This window comes from Diaporthe batatas, assembly GCF_019321695.1.
Source record: "Diaporthe batatas strain CRI 302-4 chromosome Unknown Contig00003, whole genome shotgun sequence".
In the NCBI taxonomy this organism is placed as follows: Eukaryota; Fungi; Ascomycota; class Sordariomycetes; order Diaporthales; family Diaporthaceae; genus Diaporthe; species Diaporthe batatas.
The window spans coordinates 6364671-6382361 of NW_025408550.1; the positions used below are offsets into that span (position 1 = coordinate 6364671).

Below are 17691 nucleotides of genomic sequence, written 5' to 3' on the forward strand. Positions count from 1 at the left end.
AGCAGCCCTACCAAACATCGCATGCCAAGCAACAGAATAGCCACAAGCTTTGAGAGTGATGGGCGGGACATTGATTGGAGACTTTAACGGTATGGCTTTTGCTCGACAATCTGGGAGTCTGGGGTAATGATACCCCCACCAACCTTCTTGTCATTATCGAAGACAAGTCCCGGGTGCCCAACCATAAGGAAGTAGACCGCTATGACGATCATCCTGTGCCGTCGATATGATTTCAGTGAATGGTCTCCCCACAAATTCGATCAATTAAAAATATTGTATTAGGGGGAAAGGACTTACACTCCCTCAAGCCCAATGAACAGCGCCTCGTCCCTGACCAGATCCCCGCCATAACCTTCGTGCAGCTCCGCCAGACGGTATGCACAGCGCGTGAGGATCAGCAGGGTTGCAGCCGCCTGTGAGCCGAAAAACAGCTGCAGCCGCCTTGTAAACCTTGGGCCTCCGGCGCCCGCGCGCGACGAGCGGGCATATCGGATCAGGTAGTCGGCGAAGAGGGCGCAGAAGATGACCATGAAGACGACCTGCAGGACCAGGCCGGCGAGGGCCAGGTCGACACCGGTCTGGCTTGCGCCCTTGGAGCTTGTCGACATTGCGCCGCCTACGGCCTGGATCACGAGGCATATTAGGTCGCCTGGGATGAAGATGCAATAGTAGAGGCGGGGTGTGAAGCGGGATATCTCGGGAGCGAAGTATTGGATCCTATGTAAGAAAGTGATTGTCAGCAAGATTCAGGACTAGACGGGACGCTGTGCTGTCGGAAGGATGACACCAGGATTGAACGTACGTCGCCGCCAGTGATACATATATGGCTGCAGTGAAGTATACGGGCCCGCTGGTGATGCAGACTATTGAGAACAAGGAAGCACTGTCAGCTCACGATCCCCGATCTTTAATGAGGAATTTAAGGAAGCGGGCCTTACCTATCTGGAGCATGAATCCGGAGAAGTCGAAGGGATTCTTATACAGCATGATGCGTCCGACGTAGCCCGCAATAGCGTTGAGGCAGCCCAGAGTCATGCAGGTCATGAAAAACCATTTCCTCCACCGCAAGCCGAGGTAGACGTGGACACATGCTGCCAGGGAATAAAAGACAATAAAAGAGACGCTCGCGCCCATGCTGGGTCTGTAGCCATAGAGGCTGGCCTCGATGGGGCAGATTTCGAGCGTGCAGTTGCCATCGGGTCCGAATAGGATAACATCAGGGGGGAGGCGGCTGTAATCTGCCATGACGCTCTGGTCGTGTGTCCCTGCAAAGCTGTGGAGGACTTTGAGAAGTATGACCTGATTTGCTAGAAATGAACTTGAAATGGGTATTGTGTTCTGAGACGTACAGTTGGTTGTGCTCAAGTGAGGGACGGCAACAGTAGACACTGTGTGATGGGCCATGTGTTCATGTTATAATTCGAACACAATCGGGCCGGGACAATATTTGATTCTTCTCGTCGGAACAATGCTGCTACCCTACACGCCATGAAAAGGCCTGTTCCCGCGTCAAGCGTTCAGTAGCCCGCCTGCTGAAAGGATGCGAAGGATTAAGTATCATGATACTTTGCTGCGGTGTGGACGGCTGGCCGCACTCAATGTACCAGACAATGTATCTGACACTAATTGAGACCATGATGCGAGCCTGACTAGTGCGCTATTGCCTGCGTCAGCCGAACGGGTCTGTGGTCTGTGGTCTGTGGCTTCGCATTCGCTTCAATGGGCTCTTGGAGGCGGCTCAACCTTTGGGCCGTAGCGCCAGGGCGCCGCGAGCCGCGCAGTTTTGATGACGACTTGAAAGAGACGGGCTTGGCATTCGTTTAGGATCCAGCCGCTGCGCCTCTTCAAGTCATACCCAATGAGTGGGCAAGCTGCGCTGGCACCTACTATCGGATGCATCACAACTCTTACCACTTGGGTCCTGCATAAATCTGATGATGGGAGTGATATTCACCAAACTCTGAAGAGATCGCTCCGACATAGCCACGAGAGATCTTGGTCAAAAAGGTTAGTAGTCTGCCCATGCCTACTAGGTACTCATCTTCAGAGAGACAAATGTTGGTCAAAGAACGGAACAGCTCTTTGTCCTCACCCCCGTTCCATACTTCCAAGGTCGATCTGGTAGATTCATCCCCACGAACATGATGGTATCAGCAATTAGCAACCGTGAAGTCCGAACGATGTCGGCTAGGTACTTTTTTAACCTGCCGGAAAACACCACACTGCTCCAAGATCAGGCACGGAATGAAGGCCAACGAATAAATGCGGTTCAGAGCATTTCCATATTAGTTGACTATTACCCATGAGGAATGGCAGAGACAGAGCCAATCCACAGTTCATCAGAGGACTTGGGGGCCACAATAACTTTTGTGGCTTCCCTCAGGTGTTTGTTAATGCTCACCGATAAGGTGTGAGGGTCTCTTGGTTGATTCCGTAAACCTATTTCGAATGTGTGATGGAGAATTTGAGGGGGGGGGGGGCAAAGGACCCTTCAAGTTAGTGTTTGTGTCCTGCAAGCTTCGGAGCTGACTATGTCTAGATTGAGTGCGGTACGCGTATTATGGCTGAGGCAGTCGAGCCTAGTCGCCGCAAGTTGCCGAGAAGGTGGCCTGCAGGCAAGGTGTTGGATCCGAGCAGGATTACGTGGTCCGATGCCTTTTCACCCACACATCACCGTATTCCTCAATGGTCTGTCACTTCAGGAGACTGCAACGATTCAGGGAATCTTGAAATCAGGGTGGTCCTTGACCATTGTTGTTTCTTTGATTATTATTACATGTTTTCAGATGACGACTCCTGCTACCCAACCACTTTTGGTCTCTTCTGATGTTCCCCTTCCCGTCGCTTGTCCTCCATCTGGGAGACTGTCCAAAGAAAAAGGAAAAGTTTGCTTTGCAAGTGAGGAACCTCGGGGTCAGAGTCCTTCGTCTCTATTACATGTATAAGTGTTGTGTGCAAAAGACAGAATGCTCCTTGCACCTGGTATCCCAGACCGTGATGCGCTTTCCCGAAAATAAACCAGGACCACTGTAAATGCTCTATCATAAGGATCGTAAGAAGGAAATGTTGGTTGTGATGCTAATCAGGTATGATTTGTGTGGCTAAGGAGTCGCGCCGTTGAGGCAGCATGGTGTGTGGGTACAGGTATTATTACATATCGCCCTTGTTCAAACCCTTTACAGAGCCAGAACAGCAGCGACGGCCAGGAAGGCAGCGGCGAGGCTGGCTCCGGTCTTGCCAGCGCCGGCAGTGACGACGGTAGTCTGGGAGGCGGAGGGCACGAGAGCGGTTGTGCCCTGGGCAACGCCCGACGCACTAGGTGCGCTGCCAGTGGGGTAGAGAGGAGCGGCACCAGATGGGACGACAGCTCCGGCGGACTCAACTGGAGCGGTAGGGTAGGTCGGGACGGGCACGACACCAACCTCGGTGGTCGAGGGTCCGGCCACAGTGGTCAGAGCAACCTGGGGCACGGTCATGACGGTCGACACAACGACGGTGGAGGAAGACGAGGGAATGGTCTCGCCGGCCTCGTTGGTGCAAGGGACGACAGTGGTCTCGTGGACGACGATGGTGGTAGCAGAGACGGGAGGGGTGGCAGTGGCGGTCAGGTAGGTGGTGAGCGAAGCACCAGTAGCGACAGCAGGGTTGTTGCCAGCGTAGGAGCCGCAGATACCCTGGAAGTACTGGATGGCCTCGGCAACAGTCTCGTCAGAGTCACCGTAAGCGTAGAGGCACTGGTAGACGTTCTGGACAAAGGTGGCGTCGGGGCAGTAGCAGGAGGCATCGGCGTTGTCAACACAGCCCACGACGAAGTTCCAGGTGCTGATGCAAGCAGGGACAATGCTGGGGCAGGGGAGAGTCTCGGTGGGCTGAGCAGGGCTCTCGTCGGTGGTGCTGGCGATAGGAGACAGCTCGGAAGTCGCGGACTCGCCGGCGGGAGGAGCCTCGCCAGAAGGAGGAGCCTCACCAGCTGGGGTGGTCTCGGCAGGAGGCACAACCTGGCTCTGGGTAACAGCGTGGCTGGTGGTGTAGACCGAAGTCTCAGTGGCAGTCACAGGGCAGATGGTGGTGCTGATAGCAACAACCTGGATATGGCGTTAGTCTGAGGAGGCCAAGAATGAAGTCAGAATGGAACTTACAACGGTGGTAGTGGCAGTCTGGCCTTCAGTGAAACCAGCAGGGCAGCTAACAACCTCGGGACCGCAGCTGGTGATGGTCTGGATGGAAGTGCTGTAGACAGTGGAGGTGGTCTCGAAGCTGGTGATAGCAGTGCTGGTGATCTCGTAGGTGGTTGACTCAACAGAGCTGGAGGACTCGACCGAGGTGGTGGACTCAACAGAGCTGGAGGACTCGACCGAGGTGATGGACTCGGCGGAGGAGGCGGACTCGACCGAGGTGGTGGACTCGACGGAGGAGGTGGACTCGGCAGAGGTGATAGACTCAATGGTGGTAGCGTTGGCGGGAGACGAGGGGGTGGGAGAAGTCTGGGAAGCAACAGGGGCGGTGTTGGAGCTAGGGCCGGAGGGTCCAACCGGGCCGGTCTCAGCAGGAGACGATGGCTTGCCACCGGTGGGCCCAGTGGCAGAGGGCTGGACGGCGGTGGTGGTTGCAATCGAAGAGGTCTGGATCTGGGTGGAGGAGGTCTTGGTGTACTTGGTGGTGGTGCTCTGGGCGGACGAGCAGTCGAAGGAGACGGTGGGGATGGTGACACCGCAGGTGGAGGAAGCCTTGGGGACCTTGTCGCCAGACTGGCCAGAGGGGTAGACGATGGTCACGTTCTTAGCACCACCGCACTGGGTGTTCTTGACGGTGGAGCCCTGGGAAGAGCAGGAGCTGCGCTGCTTGCAGGTCGAGCCATCGCCCATGGAGAAGTGGAACTCGAGGTCGGCATCGAACTCGGTGATGACATCGATGGTGCTGACGGAGAAGGCCTCGACATCGGAACCCTGGCCACAGCCGAACGAGGGCGAGCTCTCCTTGGAGTGACCACAGCTTCCCTTGAGGGACTTCTGGGTGCGAGGGGCGAAACGGCTGCCGGGCTCACGCCTTCCGTATCCCTCCTCACAGGAGAAGCCACCGAAGCTGAAGCCTCCGTAGGACGAGACGGAGCCGAGCTGCAGGTCACTCCAGTCCCAGCCACTCTGCTGTTGGGTGTTGCACTTGTTGTCTGTGTTCTCCGGGCACTTGAAGCCTCCAAAGTCATTCCAGCCCTGTAGATATGGGTTAGTATACCGGGGTATCGTGTGATGTGCAGGTGACGAGACTTACAGTGGCTGATACGGTTGCCGCGAGGGCGAGGATAGAGACGGACTTCATATTGTGTAGATGTCGAGTGTGTTTACTTGGGTGTAAAAGACAAAAAGTAGCAGCGAATGCCAGACAGTGAAGATATAGTCGATTTGTACTCAGTACAGTACGAGTGAGAGTGTGGGTAAAGAGTGGTAGGCGGAGGCAAGTATAGCGAGTGACTTGATACTCCTTGACAGAAGAAGGAAATAAAAAGGAAATAATCACAGTTGTTTTGTGGCAAGAAAGGAGCCGACTGTTGATGGAGAGGAAACCTGAGGGAGAAGGACACAAACACAATACGAGTGGATGGGAGGCCAAGCAGATATATACAGATGCACCTGCATGCAGAGTCTGCGAGCACGGCGCGTGTGGAGACAAGTCAACTCGACGGGCGACGGCAGCGGTAGGAGGTGAGGTCACATAGGAGGGGCCGAGGAGCAGCCATGCCCATGACCATGCCCATGACCATGACCATGACCATGGCCATGAGGGTGGCGCGGTGGGTCGAATATCTGCCAGGGGGTTCCCAAGACGCAGAAGCATCCCTGGTATTTTCCCTTAGAGATGTTTCCTGCACTGCTGTGGGACTCGACCGTGGCATCCGGGAGGACTGGCACTAGGCTCAAAGTGTAGCCCCGGGTGTTTCTGATGCTCGATAGGGAATGGCAGCTGCGACCCGGGCGGCCAGAGTGGTACACAGTACTGTGGTACCGGCCAATGAGCACCTGGAGGAGGCACCTGGAGGAGGCACCTGGAGGAGGCACCTGGAGGCGATTGAAAATAGCAGCGCGGGCACCTGCAGCCACGAGCCATGCTGACAGGCACACGACACGCAGCATACACACAGTACAGTCTCGGTCTGATGTCGAGTCCTGGTGGCTCGAGGCCCGGCCGCCGTTGGCGATGGCCCAGCCACCGGCAACCAAGACAAGCTCTCGAGAGCACAGGGCAAGGTAATCTCTGGATCGGACGAACTGGGGCTCGTGGACGGAGATGGGATCAATGGTTGGGGAGCAGGTGAGGGCAAGAGTGAGGGTCCGAGTGCTGCAATTGCTGTGCACGTCGGCCTCTGCCACCAGAACGAGAGCCAGGCCTTGCCTGAACAGGTGGGGGGGAGGGGGGGAGGGGTGTTGCGCGCGGCTCTGTCTGCCAGATTCAGGTGGTGTCAAACAAACAGGTCAGGGGCAAGCCGCTCGTAACCACCCGTTCTGGTGGTGGGCAGGGGTTCTGCACTACCTAGGTAAGTGCCTAGGTGGCCGGGTGGGTACCCAAGGTGGCTAAGTAGATAGGTAAGCTACCAGGTACCTGGGATCCAGACCCTCTGCGCGCCCATCCCTTGTCAGGGGGGCGGGGGCCAGATTGCCGAATCAGCTTACACGGGCGACCCAGACCCACAAGGATTGGTCCAGAGGCCTTCCTCTTTTTCCTTGACTGCTGCCGTCCGATGCGCCAACTGCCCACCCATCCAGCCATCCCATGTGTGCACGGAACCTGCGCATCTCGCTTCAACCCCAGGTTTGCTGGAGAGACCCGAACACGCAGGAGATATTCCAATATTGCATCTCCCAACTCGGTAATCCACAAGAGGCGGGCCCATCAGGTCGACTACTGGGAGATGATTACTCCGGCCATCATGACAGACAGACAGACAGACAGGCATTGCCAGTTTTGTCTCCGAGGACGAGGCAAAAGGGGGCCCATTATGTGGTGCAGCACACGGCTCTCTTTTCTCGCGGTCGAATGGGAGCCCTGAGCATCGGCCTGGTCAAAGGGCTCCAAAATGAACGGTGTGCTGGGTGCTATGCAGGGCCTGAGGTCCTGACCAACAGGAACGGCTCTGGGGCTCCTGAAACAAGCTCGACCTGCTCAGCCACCAGCAACCACCACTCCAGCGTCCATGCAGCCATGCAGCCATGCAGCCATGCCGCCCTGCCGCCCTGCTGTCCTGCTGTCGCTTTGCCGGCACACAGCACTTGCGCTAATGCAGGAACAACCAGCTGCCAGTGGGGATCGGCAAGCAGCTGTGGGCCAACCGCAGCCCTCCTCCCATCAATTGATGTCGTGCCAATATCCACCCTCGCCTGGCCAGTCGGACCCAGAACCCCCAGGATATCTTCATGCCCGGACACCGTCCACAGCCACGATTGTCATCACACGCAGTAGGGACTCGCTGCCCCAGTCCAAGTTTCTGGTGGCTCAACTAACCTGCTAACCACATGTCTCATCTGCCCAGCCCTCGTCTCGTCGGTCCCTCAGGCAGGGCCACTCCATCCACGGCCAGGCCACGCCAGGCCGCGCCAGCAGACAGCCAGACAGCCAGACCCGGCCGATACATGGGCCATCGTCGTTGCACGATGCCCAGATGTCCGCGAGGTTGCAGGGACCGTCATGGCTTCATCGGGGAATTTGGCCCTTGCACAACCAGGGAATCGTGGGCCACATTGTCTTGGCAGCCATTCCCCTTTCGACCTCTGCAACGGCGCCATGTCCTGCTTCCAGAACTCCAGGCCCACATCCAGTGCTCGCTACGACGACCCTCTCCCGCACCAGTCTCCCAGTCTCCCCACAGAGAGGGTCCCCGAGCCGACTTCGTATTTGTCTAGTCGTCAATACCACCAACCCTGATATCATCAGATGTCACTGGAAATCCCCCGCCGGCCCGGGTAAACACTACCGCGAACCTCGTCACCCCGCCTCGGACTCTGCGGCAGGCCGCCATTTCTATTTGCGGCGCCCATCAGGAATCTGTGGGATCTGAGTGTTCCCGAAAAAGAAAAAAAGAGAAAAAAAAGAATCGGCGGATGCAATGTCGAGGGCCGCGGTCGTGGTCGTGGCTACGGATCTGGTTATGGGGGCGGGAGGGCCATAATCCCGTGCCAGGACGAGTTCCTCAAGGATATCGAGGGATATCGAGTCAATCCATCACCAACACCACTCGCGCTCAAGCCCACCAAAGGCTGCTCGGCTCAACACAAGCACTTCCCCAAGGCCCGGCTAACTTCTTTGGAGCTGACTCCCGCTAGTGCCGTCCGTGGTGATGGTGGTAATGGATGCACCTTTGGATGCGCCTCGCCAGGGTTGGCCAGTTTGTTTCATGTTTCAGCCATCCCGTCAGCCCGTGTCCGTCCCTTTTCCTCTGGCCTCTCCTTCTTCCTGCCCCTGGGGGCTTGCAGGCCGGGTATGCATGCCCAATGACTCCATCCCCAGTCAGGGCAAGCCGGCGGCCACGCAATCTTTGATCTTGGCAACAAAACTTTTGCCAACCGCTTGACAGAATTCAAAGTAGGAACAGGCAGCCTGTGCTGCATATGCCCCACCTTCCGCATCAGCCGATTATATACTAATCAATATTGATGGGAGAGCAATCTACGGTGGGCCGGGTTGGAGCACACTTCAAGTAGTCCGAGCCTTTGCGGAGTAGTGCATTGCGGCCCGAGGCTGTGGTCACGCCCTTTAATTTCCGAGTCCTGTGCACCGGCTCAACACCGTCGATGTCGGAGGGGCCCTCGGTGCACGAGATGGCGCAAGCCATCGGCGGGCATTAGTCATTGGTATTGAACGACTTGCCGGCTGCAGAGCGAAGGCGCAGCGTCCAACAGCTTACATGATCTCGCCCAACGACTTCGGATGACCTGGAAGCTGTCACCATCATGCCAAGCCTCGAAGGCTTAGCATCCCCCGGGAGAGGGGACGACAAGACCATGACTTTTACTAACATTTTTCTCGACCTTGTCACATAAATTTGAATCACATATCAATTGCAAGGCATCACGAAGCAGCAACAGACCAAGTGTTTACCCTTTTCCCTTGTATCCCCGATCAGTCTGCCGGCCAGGTTTCCATCGGTTGCGCGAGGTGGCCTTCATACCACTTACTACAAAAGCGACAGCTCCCTATTCTATTCCAGCGCCAAATGGAAATCTCACATTGCTTCGTCGCGGACACAGAGGCCTCCTTGTAAGTAGGGCGAACTCTACTTGACCTATTGTCCGGCGCATCCTGCCGTGTGCCAACCCTCCCAGGTCGGCCAGACAGGATAGACCTGTGTCGACTTCCTGCAGAGTCGATTTAGAGAAAGGAAGAAGCCTGTTGGATATTTTTCGTGACTGAACTAAGTTTAGGAATACACCAAGGGTTGCCGTACAATACCACGGGGATGATCAGCGAGTAGAACGGAGCCGCCCAACAGCTCGGAAAATTCTGGAGATGATCGACAGGTACACCCATGCCAACATGCCCCCCAGCGGAAAAAAGCAGGTCTTGGTTGATGCTTTCGTCCCGTGCGACTGAATCATCGCTGCTGACGGTCCTTCTTACAGACCACATCCAATTGATATTCTCTTCGTAGTGGAAATGCAGTGCATCGATCTGGCAGCATTCACACAGGAAGACAAGGTCTGAGCAAATACCTCCTGCGCGTGCTCCGTTGTGTTAACGGGTGTCGGTCGGACACCCGTTGATGACTTAGTATCCCCTTCATCAGCCTGCAGTAATCAGGAGAATCTGCAGGCGCCGCGGCAAGCACATGCACGAGGGTTTTCCTTGACTGGCGCTGTCACACTGCATAGGCGCATCGACCCGCAACGTCAGATCAAGGCACACGTGAGAAGGGGAATGGCCCCTGATGGGTTGCAAACGGCATTGAAGAGCCTGGGAACTTAAGTTCTGAAGCAACTGCGCCTCATGATGGGACGGCGTCGCGATCTCGTCGGACCAGCGATGTCGCACGCGCACTTGAGCGTGACAGCTCACTCGAGCAAGCCCAAGTGGCGTCGGACTTGTCGGGGAGGGCAAGCCAGGCCATAAATCAGGGGTCCATGAATAACAACTACATACAGTCAAGGATCAGGTCGTTTGACAGGCGACGTGGTGCTGACGTCGTCGGGCGGAATACGACGGGGTCGCGGGTCATTTGTTTACCACGGCAAAAAGTCTCACTACCAGTAGTAGTAGGGGCATCCTGTTCTTCGCGACTGCAGATCCTCATTCCATGCGATGCGGCTCTATCTAGCGAACAGCGGAGGATCTTCCCAGCACTCCACAAACTCGGTGTTGCTGATCGGAAAGTTTATCTGGCTGGGGTTCATCTAAACATCTAATGCAGTTCCAATTGCGCGTAGAAAAATCAGGACAAAACGTCCCACAATTCTGCACCGCCTTCGACGACGGTATATCGATCCACACCCACCCAACATGAACAATTATTGTTATAGCAGTCCTTTTTGGCACCTGTCGCGCTCTCCTCGGTGAGTTGGCTGTCAACCCACGCCAAGTCACAATCACAACTTTGTTACAGTGGCGGCCGGGCAAAGGTCTCCGCTATCCCATGGCGGCCTCGCCCGATCAAGGGGGGCAGGGGTCCCTGAATGCAACGTCGAGCCCTCACCGACCCCTAGCCCTTGTGCCTCCTGTGTTTCGAAGAACATGGCAAGGGACACTAGAATGGAGGCCCCCCCAAAAGTCCTGTCGAATATTCTCTGCTACACCTTGGAGGTGGCTGAGCCTCTGCGCGAGATGTCAAGGGCTTTCATGCCCGAATCATGGTGCGGTGTGACTACTCAGGTTTCGAACGGGCTGGCTTAGGCCGCTGCAAGATATGAGGCCGCCGGGGAGCATCTTTTCTGCAGGCCTGTACACTTCCCACTTCCGTGGGATGGCGTCGCTGGACTTGCTTGATCAACACAAGCCGATGCGATCGCATACCTCACTGCCAGCCAGGACACAACTGCACCTGTTGCACCATCGAGATTTGGAGCATTTCTGTCACCGGTTCTAGACTCCGGACCGTAGTGAGAGTGCCCACTGGCGAGGCTCCAGACCCACCCAGTATTTGATTGCTCTTCTCAAGCCGGTTACCGTGAGTCTTGCCTCGGCAGTGGCCCCGAAAACTATTGCTCGCCCGTGGAGGAGCCTCATCTCCAGGCCTGGCCTTCTACGCCGATGGGGACCCGTCGACTATTGACAGTGAAGAATTGCATCTCACTTGGTGGACGAGAACTCATTTCATCGTCTGAACACGCACCCCCCCCCCTTCAACTACCAGCTTGCATCCTCCGCAACCTCTCCTCCGCCGCCCTTGCCCTCCTCTCCCGCTCCAACCTCATCCTCTGCTCGGGGGTCAAGCCCCTGGCCTCCTCCTGCCTCTTCTCCTCGGCGCTCTTCTCGATGCTGCCCCCGAGGACACCGCCGCCCTTCCGCTTCGCGCTGTCGTTCACCTTGGGTCCCTGGGTCTTCAGCCTCTCCTCCTCAGCCTTCCTCCTCTCCACCTCCTTTCGCTCTGCCTCCTTCCGCTCGCGCTCGCCTCGCTGATCCGCCTCCTCCTTCTTCATCCCCGGCGGCACCTTGGCCGCCTCCCAGTCCCACACGCCCTCGCCCATCTCGTGTCGAGCCACGCGGAATGCGTCCCGTGTCGCACGGTCGCCCGCCAGCTCGAAGGGCGTCTTGCCCTCGCCGTTCGGCAGCGTAGGATCCGCACCGCCGCGGGCCAGCAGGCCCACTATCAGGGCGGCTGCGTTCTGCGCCGCTGCCAGGTGCAGCGGCGTCGGGGCATGGTGGTTCACATCGGAAGGCTGGAAGCGGAAGTTTGGTTCAAGGGAGTTGGTCTTGATGTATGATAGTAGGGCGGGCAGTTTCGACCGGCGGACAAGGGCCTGTATCTGCTGGGTGTGGAGCAGAGCCGTCTCCTCCTCCTCGGTGGGTTTGGCTGGAGCGGGCTTGGGAGGCTTACGTGGTGTCTGCGCCTTTGCGACTGCTTCTGTGGTGTCATTTGGGTCGACTGGTAATAGCTCCCTCGCCTTGAGCCGGGTCAGCTCGATGAACGAGCGCATCAGCTCGTTCTGTGTCGCCCGCCGCGTGCTGAAGGGAAACCCGCGTATCCGTGGGTCATTTGCATTCAGGACCTGCCCTTCGTACGGGCCGTAGAGCGTTCGCCGATTCGTAACTCCAGTCGCCCGTATGAACAGCAGGTCTGCTGTGTCCAGGAGACCTTTCCAGTCGGACAGGAGCTGCCGAACATCGTCGACCAGGGCCTGCTCATTGTATCGACGCAGAGTTGAACCTGCCGAGTGCGCGGCGCCCTTGGCGTTATCATTTGCGGACTGTGAGCCACCTTGTTTCCTTCGCGTGGTGTATCTGTGAAAAGTCTTGTGCGCCAGGACCGTAGCTTCGCGATTCATGGGCCCGGACCCGGACTTCGTCTGCCTCGGCGAGAGCGCGACTACCATCGCAGCGAAGTGGCCGCCTCCGATCATGCAGAGGAAGACGTGTGGCCCCTTGTAAGCCGCAGGTGGTTGAGCCCCGTCCTTCTTACTGGCCTTTGGGGCTGCCAATGGCTGCAGCTGGCGCTTCTTGACTGCGTCTAGTATGCTGTCCTCCTTCTCGAGCTCCTCGCTCGTGAACAGCGCCCTGTAGATTCCGAAATAGTTGTTCTCCGGCAGTGTGGAGGATGAAAACCACATCATCGGCGGCTGTCCAGTGCCTTTCCGCTTCCCTCGGCCCCACTCTTCTGCGTCGTCGCCATCTTCTCCGGTGCGCTTCTCAGCGAGACTAGCTTGCTTCTTGAGAAGTGCTGTCAACGTTGAGTCCTTCTTGGACTCGTCGTCCTCGTCTTCAGAGGATTCTGAGTCTGACCCAGACAGACTCTCGTCCAAGTCCCCAACCAACTTCTCAAATTCGGCCTCTGACACGGGCTTCTGTCCCCTCAGCTTCTGTTTCAGGTTGTAGTTGTGCAGGTCGGATTTCTGGTGGCCTCGTTGGTCAAGCACAGTGACAAATGTGAGACCGCATAATGAGCAGGCTGGCGAACCGACTGTGTTCTCGGATGGTGCTTGCGACGGCTCGTGGGCAGACGTTGAGGGTGTCTCTATGTCTGGCTGTTCCTGCGCCTCGGCCTCTAGCTTAAGCTTGAGTGTGGCCAGGACTTCTGGAGGGAGGTCATAGACTGCAGTGTGTTTTTGTGTCAGTGATGCGCAGCAAAAAATCTATCCTTCAGGAAAGCACAAGTACATACGGTAGAGCGGCCGACGAAGAAGATCGTCCTGCTTCTTGGGATCCGTCGCCATGGTGGCCTGGCAAGCAGCGGCAGACTTTGCTGGGCAGTGAGGGATATACGAATTGCCACAGCGTCCTGGGACAGGAGTCGCAGGCTTGATAGTGTAGGGCAACAGCACCAGGACGATTGCCTCGGCGTGACTGACTGCGGATGACGACGGATGACGGGCGCCTCTTGGCGACCAGTTTACCTTATCGATAGAGGGGTCAGCACAGCTGCTCGCCCTGCCAACCACAGAGCTTACTAGGGTTAGGAGCACTTCTTCAGACAAGACAAGTCGGGGGTGATCCGAGCCACAGAGCACCGACCAAAGAATGGGTCAATGGAACTGGATCGCTCCCATCTCTTTTTCTCAAAGGACTGTCGCATAAATTCGGCCTGTTGGCGAGACCTCCAGTCGCAACTCCTGTTGTCCGGTGATTGAATCCATTTGGGGCTGAGGGGATATCTTCGCCCATAATTTGCCGTAGAAATGAAACATCATCGAGTATTGGGAGACGAACATGAAAATTGAACGAATTTCTTGTTGGTAGCACTGTCACGGGCCATGTATTTGGGTTGGCGTATTATGTGTTGGTGGAGCAAGTGCTGTCCATCACTCGCTAACTACTTCATTGCAAACCACAACCCAGCACTTGCAGAGCCGAACACATTTCATAAAGCGGAGTTATAATCTCATAGCACATTGAGACCAGATTCAAATTTCAATGAATGGGCGATCGAGTGCGGTGGGTAGACAAGGTGAGCCGGCGCTGATACCGCAAGCTGAGTGGTGCAAGCTTATAAGACTGTTGAGTGACACTGTAGGCTCATCTACCACGTGTGGCTTGTTGATTTAACGCCAAAGTCTAGCAGTAGGTACCACGAAGCTGCAGAGACATTCCGGTTCCTTCCTGTCTGAGACGTGCAGAAAGACCACCGAGGAAATTTGACTGGAAAGAGAATGCATGTCATGGCCGAGTTGACTTTCATTTTTGGTCTGTCATGATAGAGTATTCCTAGCCCTAACGATCATGAACTTTTCTGCAGGAAGCCTATGGCCAGAATCAACGCGATCAATTTCGGGAAACCGTTCAACCGCCGTGGAAAACACTTGTGGCGTACACTGTGGCACACTCCCATTTCAAACCTCGCCGTCAAGATCCTCGTCCTCCTCGACCTTCACGCCGGAGGTGTCCTCCTCATTTTAATTCACAGTCTTGCGGGCACGGCTGCGCTTGACTTCAGGCGCGGCAAGAGCGTCAACCGCCTGGCGCTTGCCTCCCTTCTCTCCAGTGCCCTTGTTGTCGCCGCTGGCCTGGCCATCGTTCTTGCTTCCAGCGGCATTGAGGAGCTTGAGTTTGACGAAGTTCCAGTTCTTGTTGGCAGTCTTGGCATCCTGGTATTGGGTCATTCGGGAAAGCTTCTCGAAATCGGGCTATCAGAGAGCAACACGTTAGTCCCGCCTCCAGCGTGAGAGAATCCTGACTGAGATGGTATCAAGCGAAGCCATAGAGGAGGACTGGACGGTCTTTGCTTACCTTGCCGCCAGACTCAAGCACGGTGATCATGGCCTTGATGGTGAACTCAACCTCGCCTACTTTGTGTTAATAGTCTGCTACAAGCTCTAAAGCGGTATGTTCTGGGACTTTTGACCACTTGAAAATTTGGGAGTGGTGGAAGGACATGTTGTGCTTACGAGGGGTGAGGCCACAGTATTGGGCGTTTCCCTTGTTGGACGCTCCAGCCATCTTGGTTGGTGGGTTGTTTGGTAGTTATTTGGTTGTGAATGAAGAATTTGATGAGTATGCTGATGCGGAGTGGAGTGTCCTGATGAACTTTGGAAGACAGTTGAGTTGTGTGGTGATGGGAAGGACGAACAACAATGGTTTGCAGCTGTTGGAGTTGCAAAACAAGGCTAGGATGGAGGGCTTTTCGAATCAATGTGGGCTGCAGATGATGTAAGCAGCTGCAAAGATTCAGAAACGAGGTACACAGGTCTCAAATTTGGATCCAAACAGAGAAGGCTGTGGGACTAAGACGCGGCTGAGGACGAGGCTGGAGTGGCTCGGGCGCGGCTAAGCACCCAACTCATACTGCTGCTTGACAAGCTGCTGTCCACTGAAGACAGCTTGAACTGAAGATAGCCTGAATGGCAGGCCTCCTGGTTGACATGGCAAAAATACACAGCACAGGTTTCAAGTAAAGATATCCTCCATGGCATTTGACAGGGTCGATTTTGGCAACATCAATGGGTTACTTGTTCTTTTGTCTATTGTCGTGGTCTTGCCACTGCTCTCTGGATTCAAGTATGCCTGATTTGTAGAACCTGAAAATACTGAAGCCATATAGCAACACATTCCATATGTAATTTCGCGAGCCTCTCGAGGAGAAGGTGTGTTTCCATGCTGTAACTAAGTCACAGCAGAAATAATGATGGAATGACCATACCTCAGCACGCTCAGTTGGAAGCGATTCATTTGGTTGGTGGACGCCCATTTCAATGTTTCCACACACGGTTAGCCAGGTAACTATGTGAGACCCGTCGGCAAGAAGTGGGAGGGAAGGGACTGGTAAACCTATCAGAGCTTAAGAAATTCATCACTGCTTGAAGGCGCACGTGTGGCTTCGGACGTAGACGGATGGAAACGAATCCAACAGGCAAGAAATTCAGGCTGTCATATCACATACACTTGAGAGTTGTGACAATCAAGATTTCATTTGTGAAGGCTGCAGCACGTCAACCGGTATGCGCAGCCACTGTGAATTTTCTCCCGACTACCAGTTGCCTATGGTAATAGTGTCAGGAAGCTGGGTGGAATTCCAAGATGACAAGAACCAAAGTTGATCAACGAACGTGACAAGAAGCTCTCTACCAGAGAGCGGAGGGGCGCCTGAATTCCACGGTGATGACCTCATGAGCAGCTGAATGCTGCATAGTAGCCCGTTCCCTGCCCAGGAAGTTTGCAAGCTGGGAGGACTAGACCTCGCCCTTCACGTCCACATCAGCGTCCTTGGGGGCCGCCTTTCTGGCGCGCTTCTTGGCCGGCTTCTCAACCTGCTCATCTCCAGACTCCTCGCCCTCAAACTCCTCCTTGCCACGCTTCTTGGGAGTCGGGGCGCGCGTCTTGGCCGCGGTCTTCTTGGCGCTCTTGGTCGGGGTGTCAGCGCTCTTGGGGGAGGTGCCAGGCTCGGAAGGGGAATCCTTCATGAGTTTGGCTTTCGCCATGTTCCACACGCGAATGGCGGAGTCGGCATTATTGTGGCCAGTGAGTTTGGCGAGATGATCCTTCTCGACCTGTGGATGTTATGAAGTTAGGAAAGGACAGTCTGCGTGGCTCTGCATTCAGTACACACAGAGCCGGGCGGGAATTCATACCTTCGGGGCTGTATTGGCGAGAATGACCTTGAGAGCGCAGAGTGCAACTCTCACTTCACTTTCGCTGAGTCCGAATGTCTCGTTAGAGGACATTGTTGATTCTGCTTGCCTTTAGCATCAGGTAGGTATTATGACGTCAAGTCTCACATTCTGCGGCCGGCCGACTGGCGCAGCAGCTGAGAAATGCAAGGCTTGAAGGGGCATGTTTGGGGGCAAGGGTCGAGCAGGATTCTCTTCAAGTGGATGGGTAGACGGTGAAGGTAAGGTGTCATGGAACGCGGGGGAAGAGGAGGCTACTGACGATGTTCAGTATGATTGAGAAGTTTGTTTGTTGTCCTCTTGATGAATGGTGGATTGTGGTAACTTGAAATCGGTTAGCCACAGGTGTTGGTTGCACAGCTGATGAAACGGAACCGCCAAAAGTTTGCAACAGGAAGCGCAGGGGGGGATGGGGGATGGGGGATGAGAGCGGGCAGCCGCCTGCATTGTTTTGGAGGTTTTCTCTGTGCTCCAAGCTCACATCAAAAACCTCAAATGCACAAGGCCAATGGTGCCGAGAAGGCTAAGCAGGATAGAGAAGAGGAAAAGCAAGTGAGGATGGTGACTTACCTCAAGGCTGTCCTGGAATGCTGTAGACGGAAGGTCCTGGTGAGTTTGTTGACGAAAACCAGGAGTCAGGTGGACTTCGTGTATTTTTGATCTTGTGGAAGTAGTGGTGCCGAATTCAATTGCAGATGGGCTTGTCTAGAAGGCCTGGAGCTCAATATGCTTGCGGAGACAGTGAGCTGGGGGTGGCTGTAAAATCAGGACGTCCAGGGGGGAGGGTGTGAGCTGATCTCTGCAAGCCCGCATATGTTGCTCTGACTCTGCAAATTCATTATCAGAATAGACCACACAGTAGACCTATGGTATGTTGTAAATGTGATAAGCTAAAATGCCCTATCAAGCAGCCAGTGTACTGCAAAGATGGTCACTGGAGCACTGTGGGATGTTT

General features: G+C 55.4%; 6 protein-coding genes across 6 annotated transcripts; 1 reads left to right on the forward strand and 5 right to left on the reverse strand.

Moving 5' to 3' along the window:
* Positions 1-83: 83 nt before the first annotated feature.
* Positions 84-1245, reverse strand: KVR01_003835 (uncharacterized protein; the record flags this gene model as incomplete). Its single annotated transcript, XM_044790556.1, has 4 exons — positions 84-213; positions 298-717; positions 803-863; positions 939-1245. The coding sequence occupies 4 exons, from the start codon at positions 1243-1245 to the stop codon at positions 84-86; spliced, it is 918 nt and encodes a 305-aa protein (XP_044648850.1).
* A 1479-nt stretch (positions 1246-2724) lies between these two features.
* Positions 2725-5684, reverse strand: KVR01_003528 (uncharacterized protein). Its single transcript, XM_044794987.1, has 3 exons — positions 5269-5684; positions 4140-5210; positions 2725-4085 (listed from the first exon to the last, which is right to left on the reverse strand). The coding sequence occupies exons 1-3, from the start codon at positions 5314-5316 to the stop codon at positions 3177-3179; spliced, it is 2028 nt and encodes a 675-aa protein (XP_044648543.1). The 5' UTR covers positions 5317-5684; the 3' UTR covers positions 2725-3176.
* Positions 5685-7210: 1526 nt separating this feature from the next.
* Positions 7211-8920, forward strand: KVR01_003506 (uncharacterized protein; the record flags this gene model as incomplete). The annotated part of the gene is made up of 4 exons (XM_044789457.1): positions 7211-7448; positions 7523-7880; positions 8001-8366; positions 8755-8920. The coding sequence occupies 4 exons, from the start codon at positions 7211-7213 to the stop codon at positions 8918-8920; spliced, it is 1128 nt and encodes a 375-aa protein (XP_044648521.1).
* A 1597-nt stretch (positions 8921-10517) lies between these two features.
* On the reverse strand, positions 10518-13486 carry KVR01_002483 (uncharacterized protein). Its single transcript, XM_044784725.1, has 2 exons — positions 13298-13486; positions 10518-13228 (listed from the first exon to the last, which is right to left on the reverse strand). Exons 1-2 carry the CDS (start codon positions 13347-13349, stop codon positions 11322-11324), a joined length of 1959 nt encoding a protein of 652 aa, XP_044647498.1. The 5' UTR covers positions 13350-13486; the 3' UTR covers positions 10518-11321.
* Positions 13487-14462: 976 nt separating this feature from the next.
* Positions 14463-15069, reverse strand: KVR01_002943 (uncharacterized protein; the record flags this gene model as incomplete). The annotated part of the gene is made up of 4 exons (XM_044792333.1): positions 14463-14519; positions 14562-14756; positions 14860-14915; positions 15018-15069. 4 exons carry the CDS (start codon positions 15067-15069, stop codon positions 14463-14465), a joined length of 360 nt encoding a protein of 119 aa, XP_044647958.1.
* A 1229-nt stretch (positions 15070-16298) lies between these two features.
* On the reverse strand, positions 16299-17368 carry KVR01_002125 (uncharacterized protein; the record flags this gene model as incomplete). The annotated part of the gene is made up of 4 exons (XM_044794053.1): positions 17307-17368; positions 16999-17060; positions 16698-16798; positions 16299-16616 (listed from the first exon to the last, which is right to left on the reverse strand). Exons 3-4 carry the CDS (start codon positions 16788-16790, stop codon positions 16299-16301), a joined length of 411 nt encoding a protein of 136 aa, XP_044647140.1. The 5' UTR covers positions 16791-16798; positions 16999-17060; positions 17307-17368.
* Positions 17369-17691: the final 323 nt, after the last annotated feature.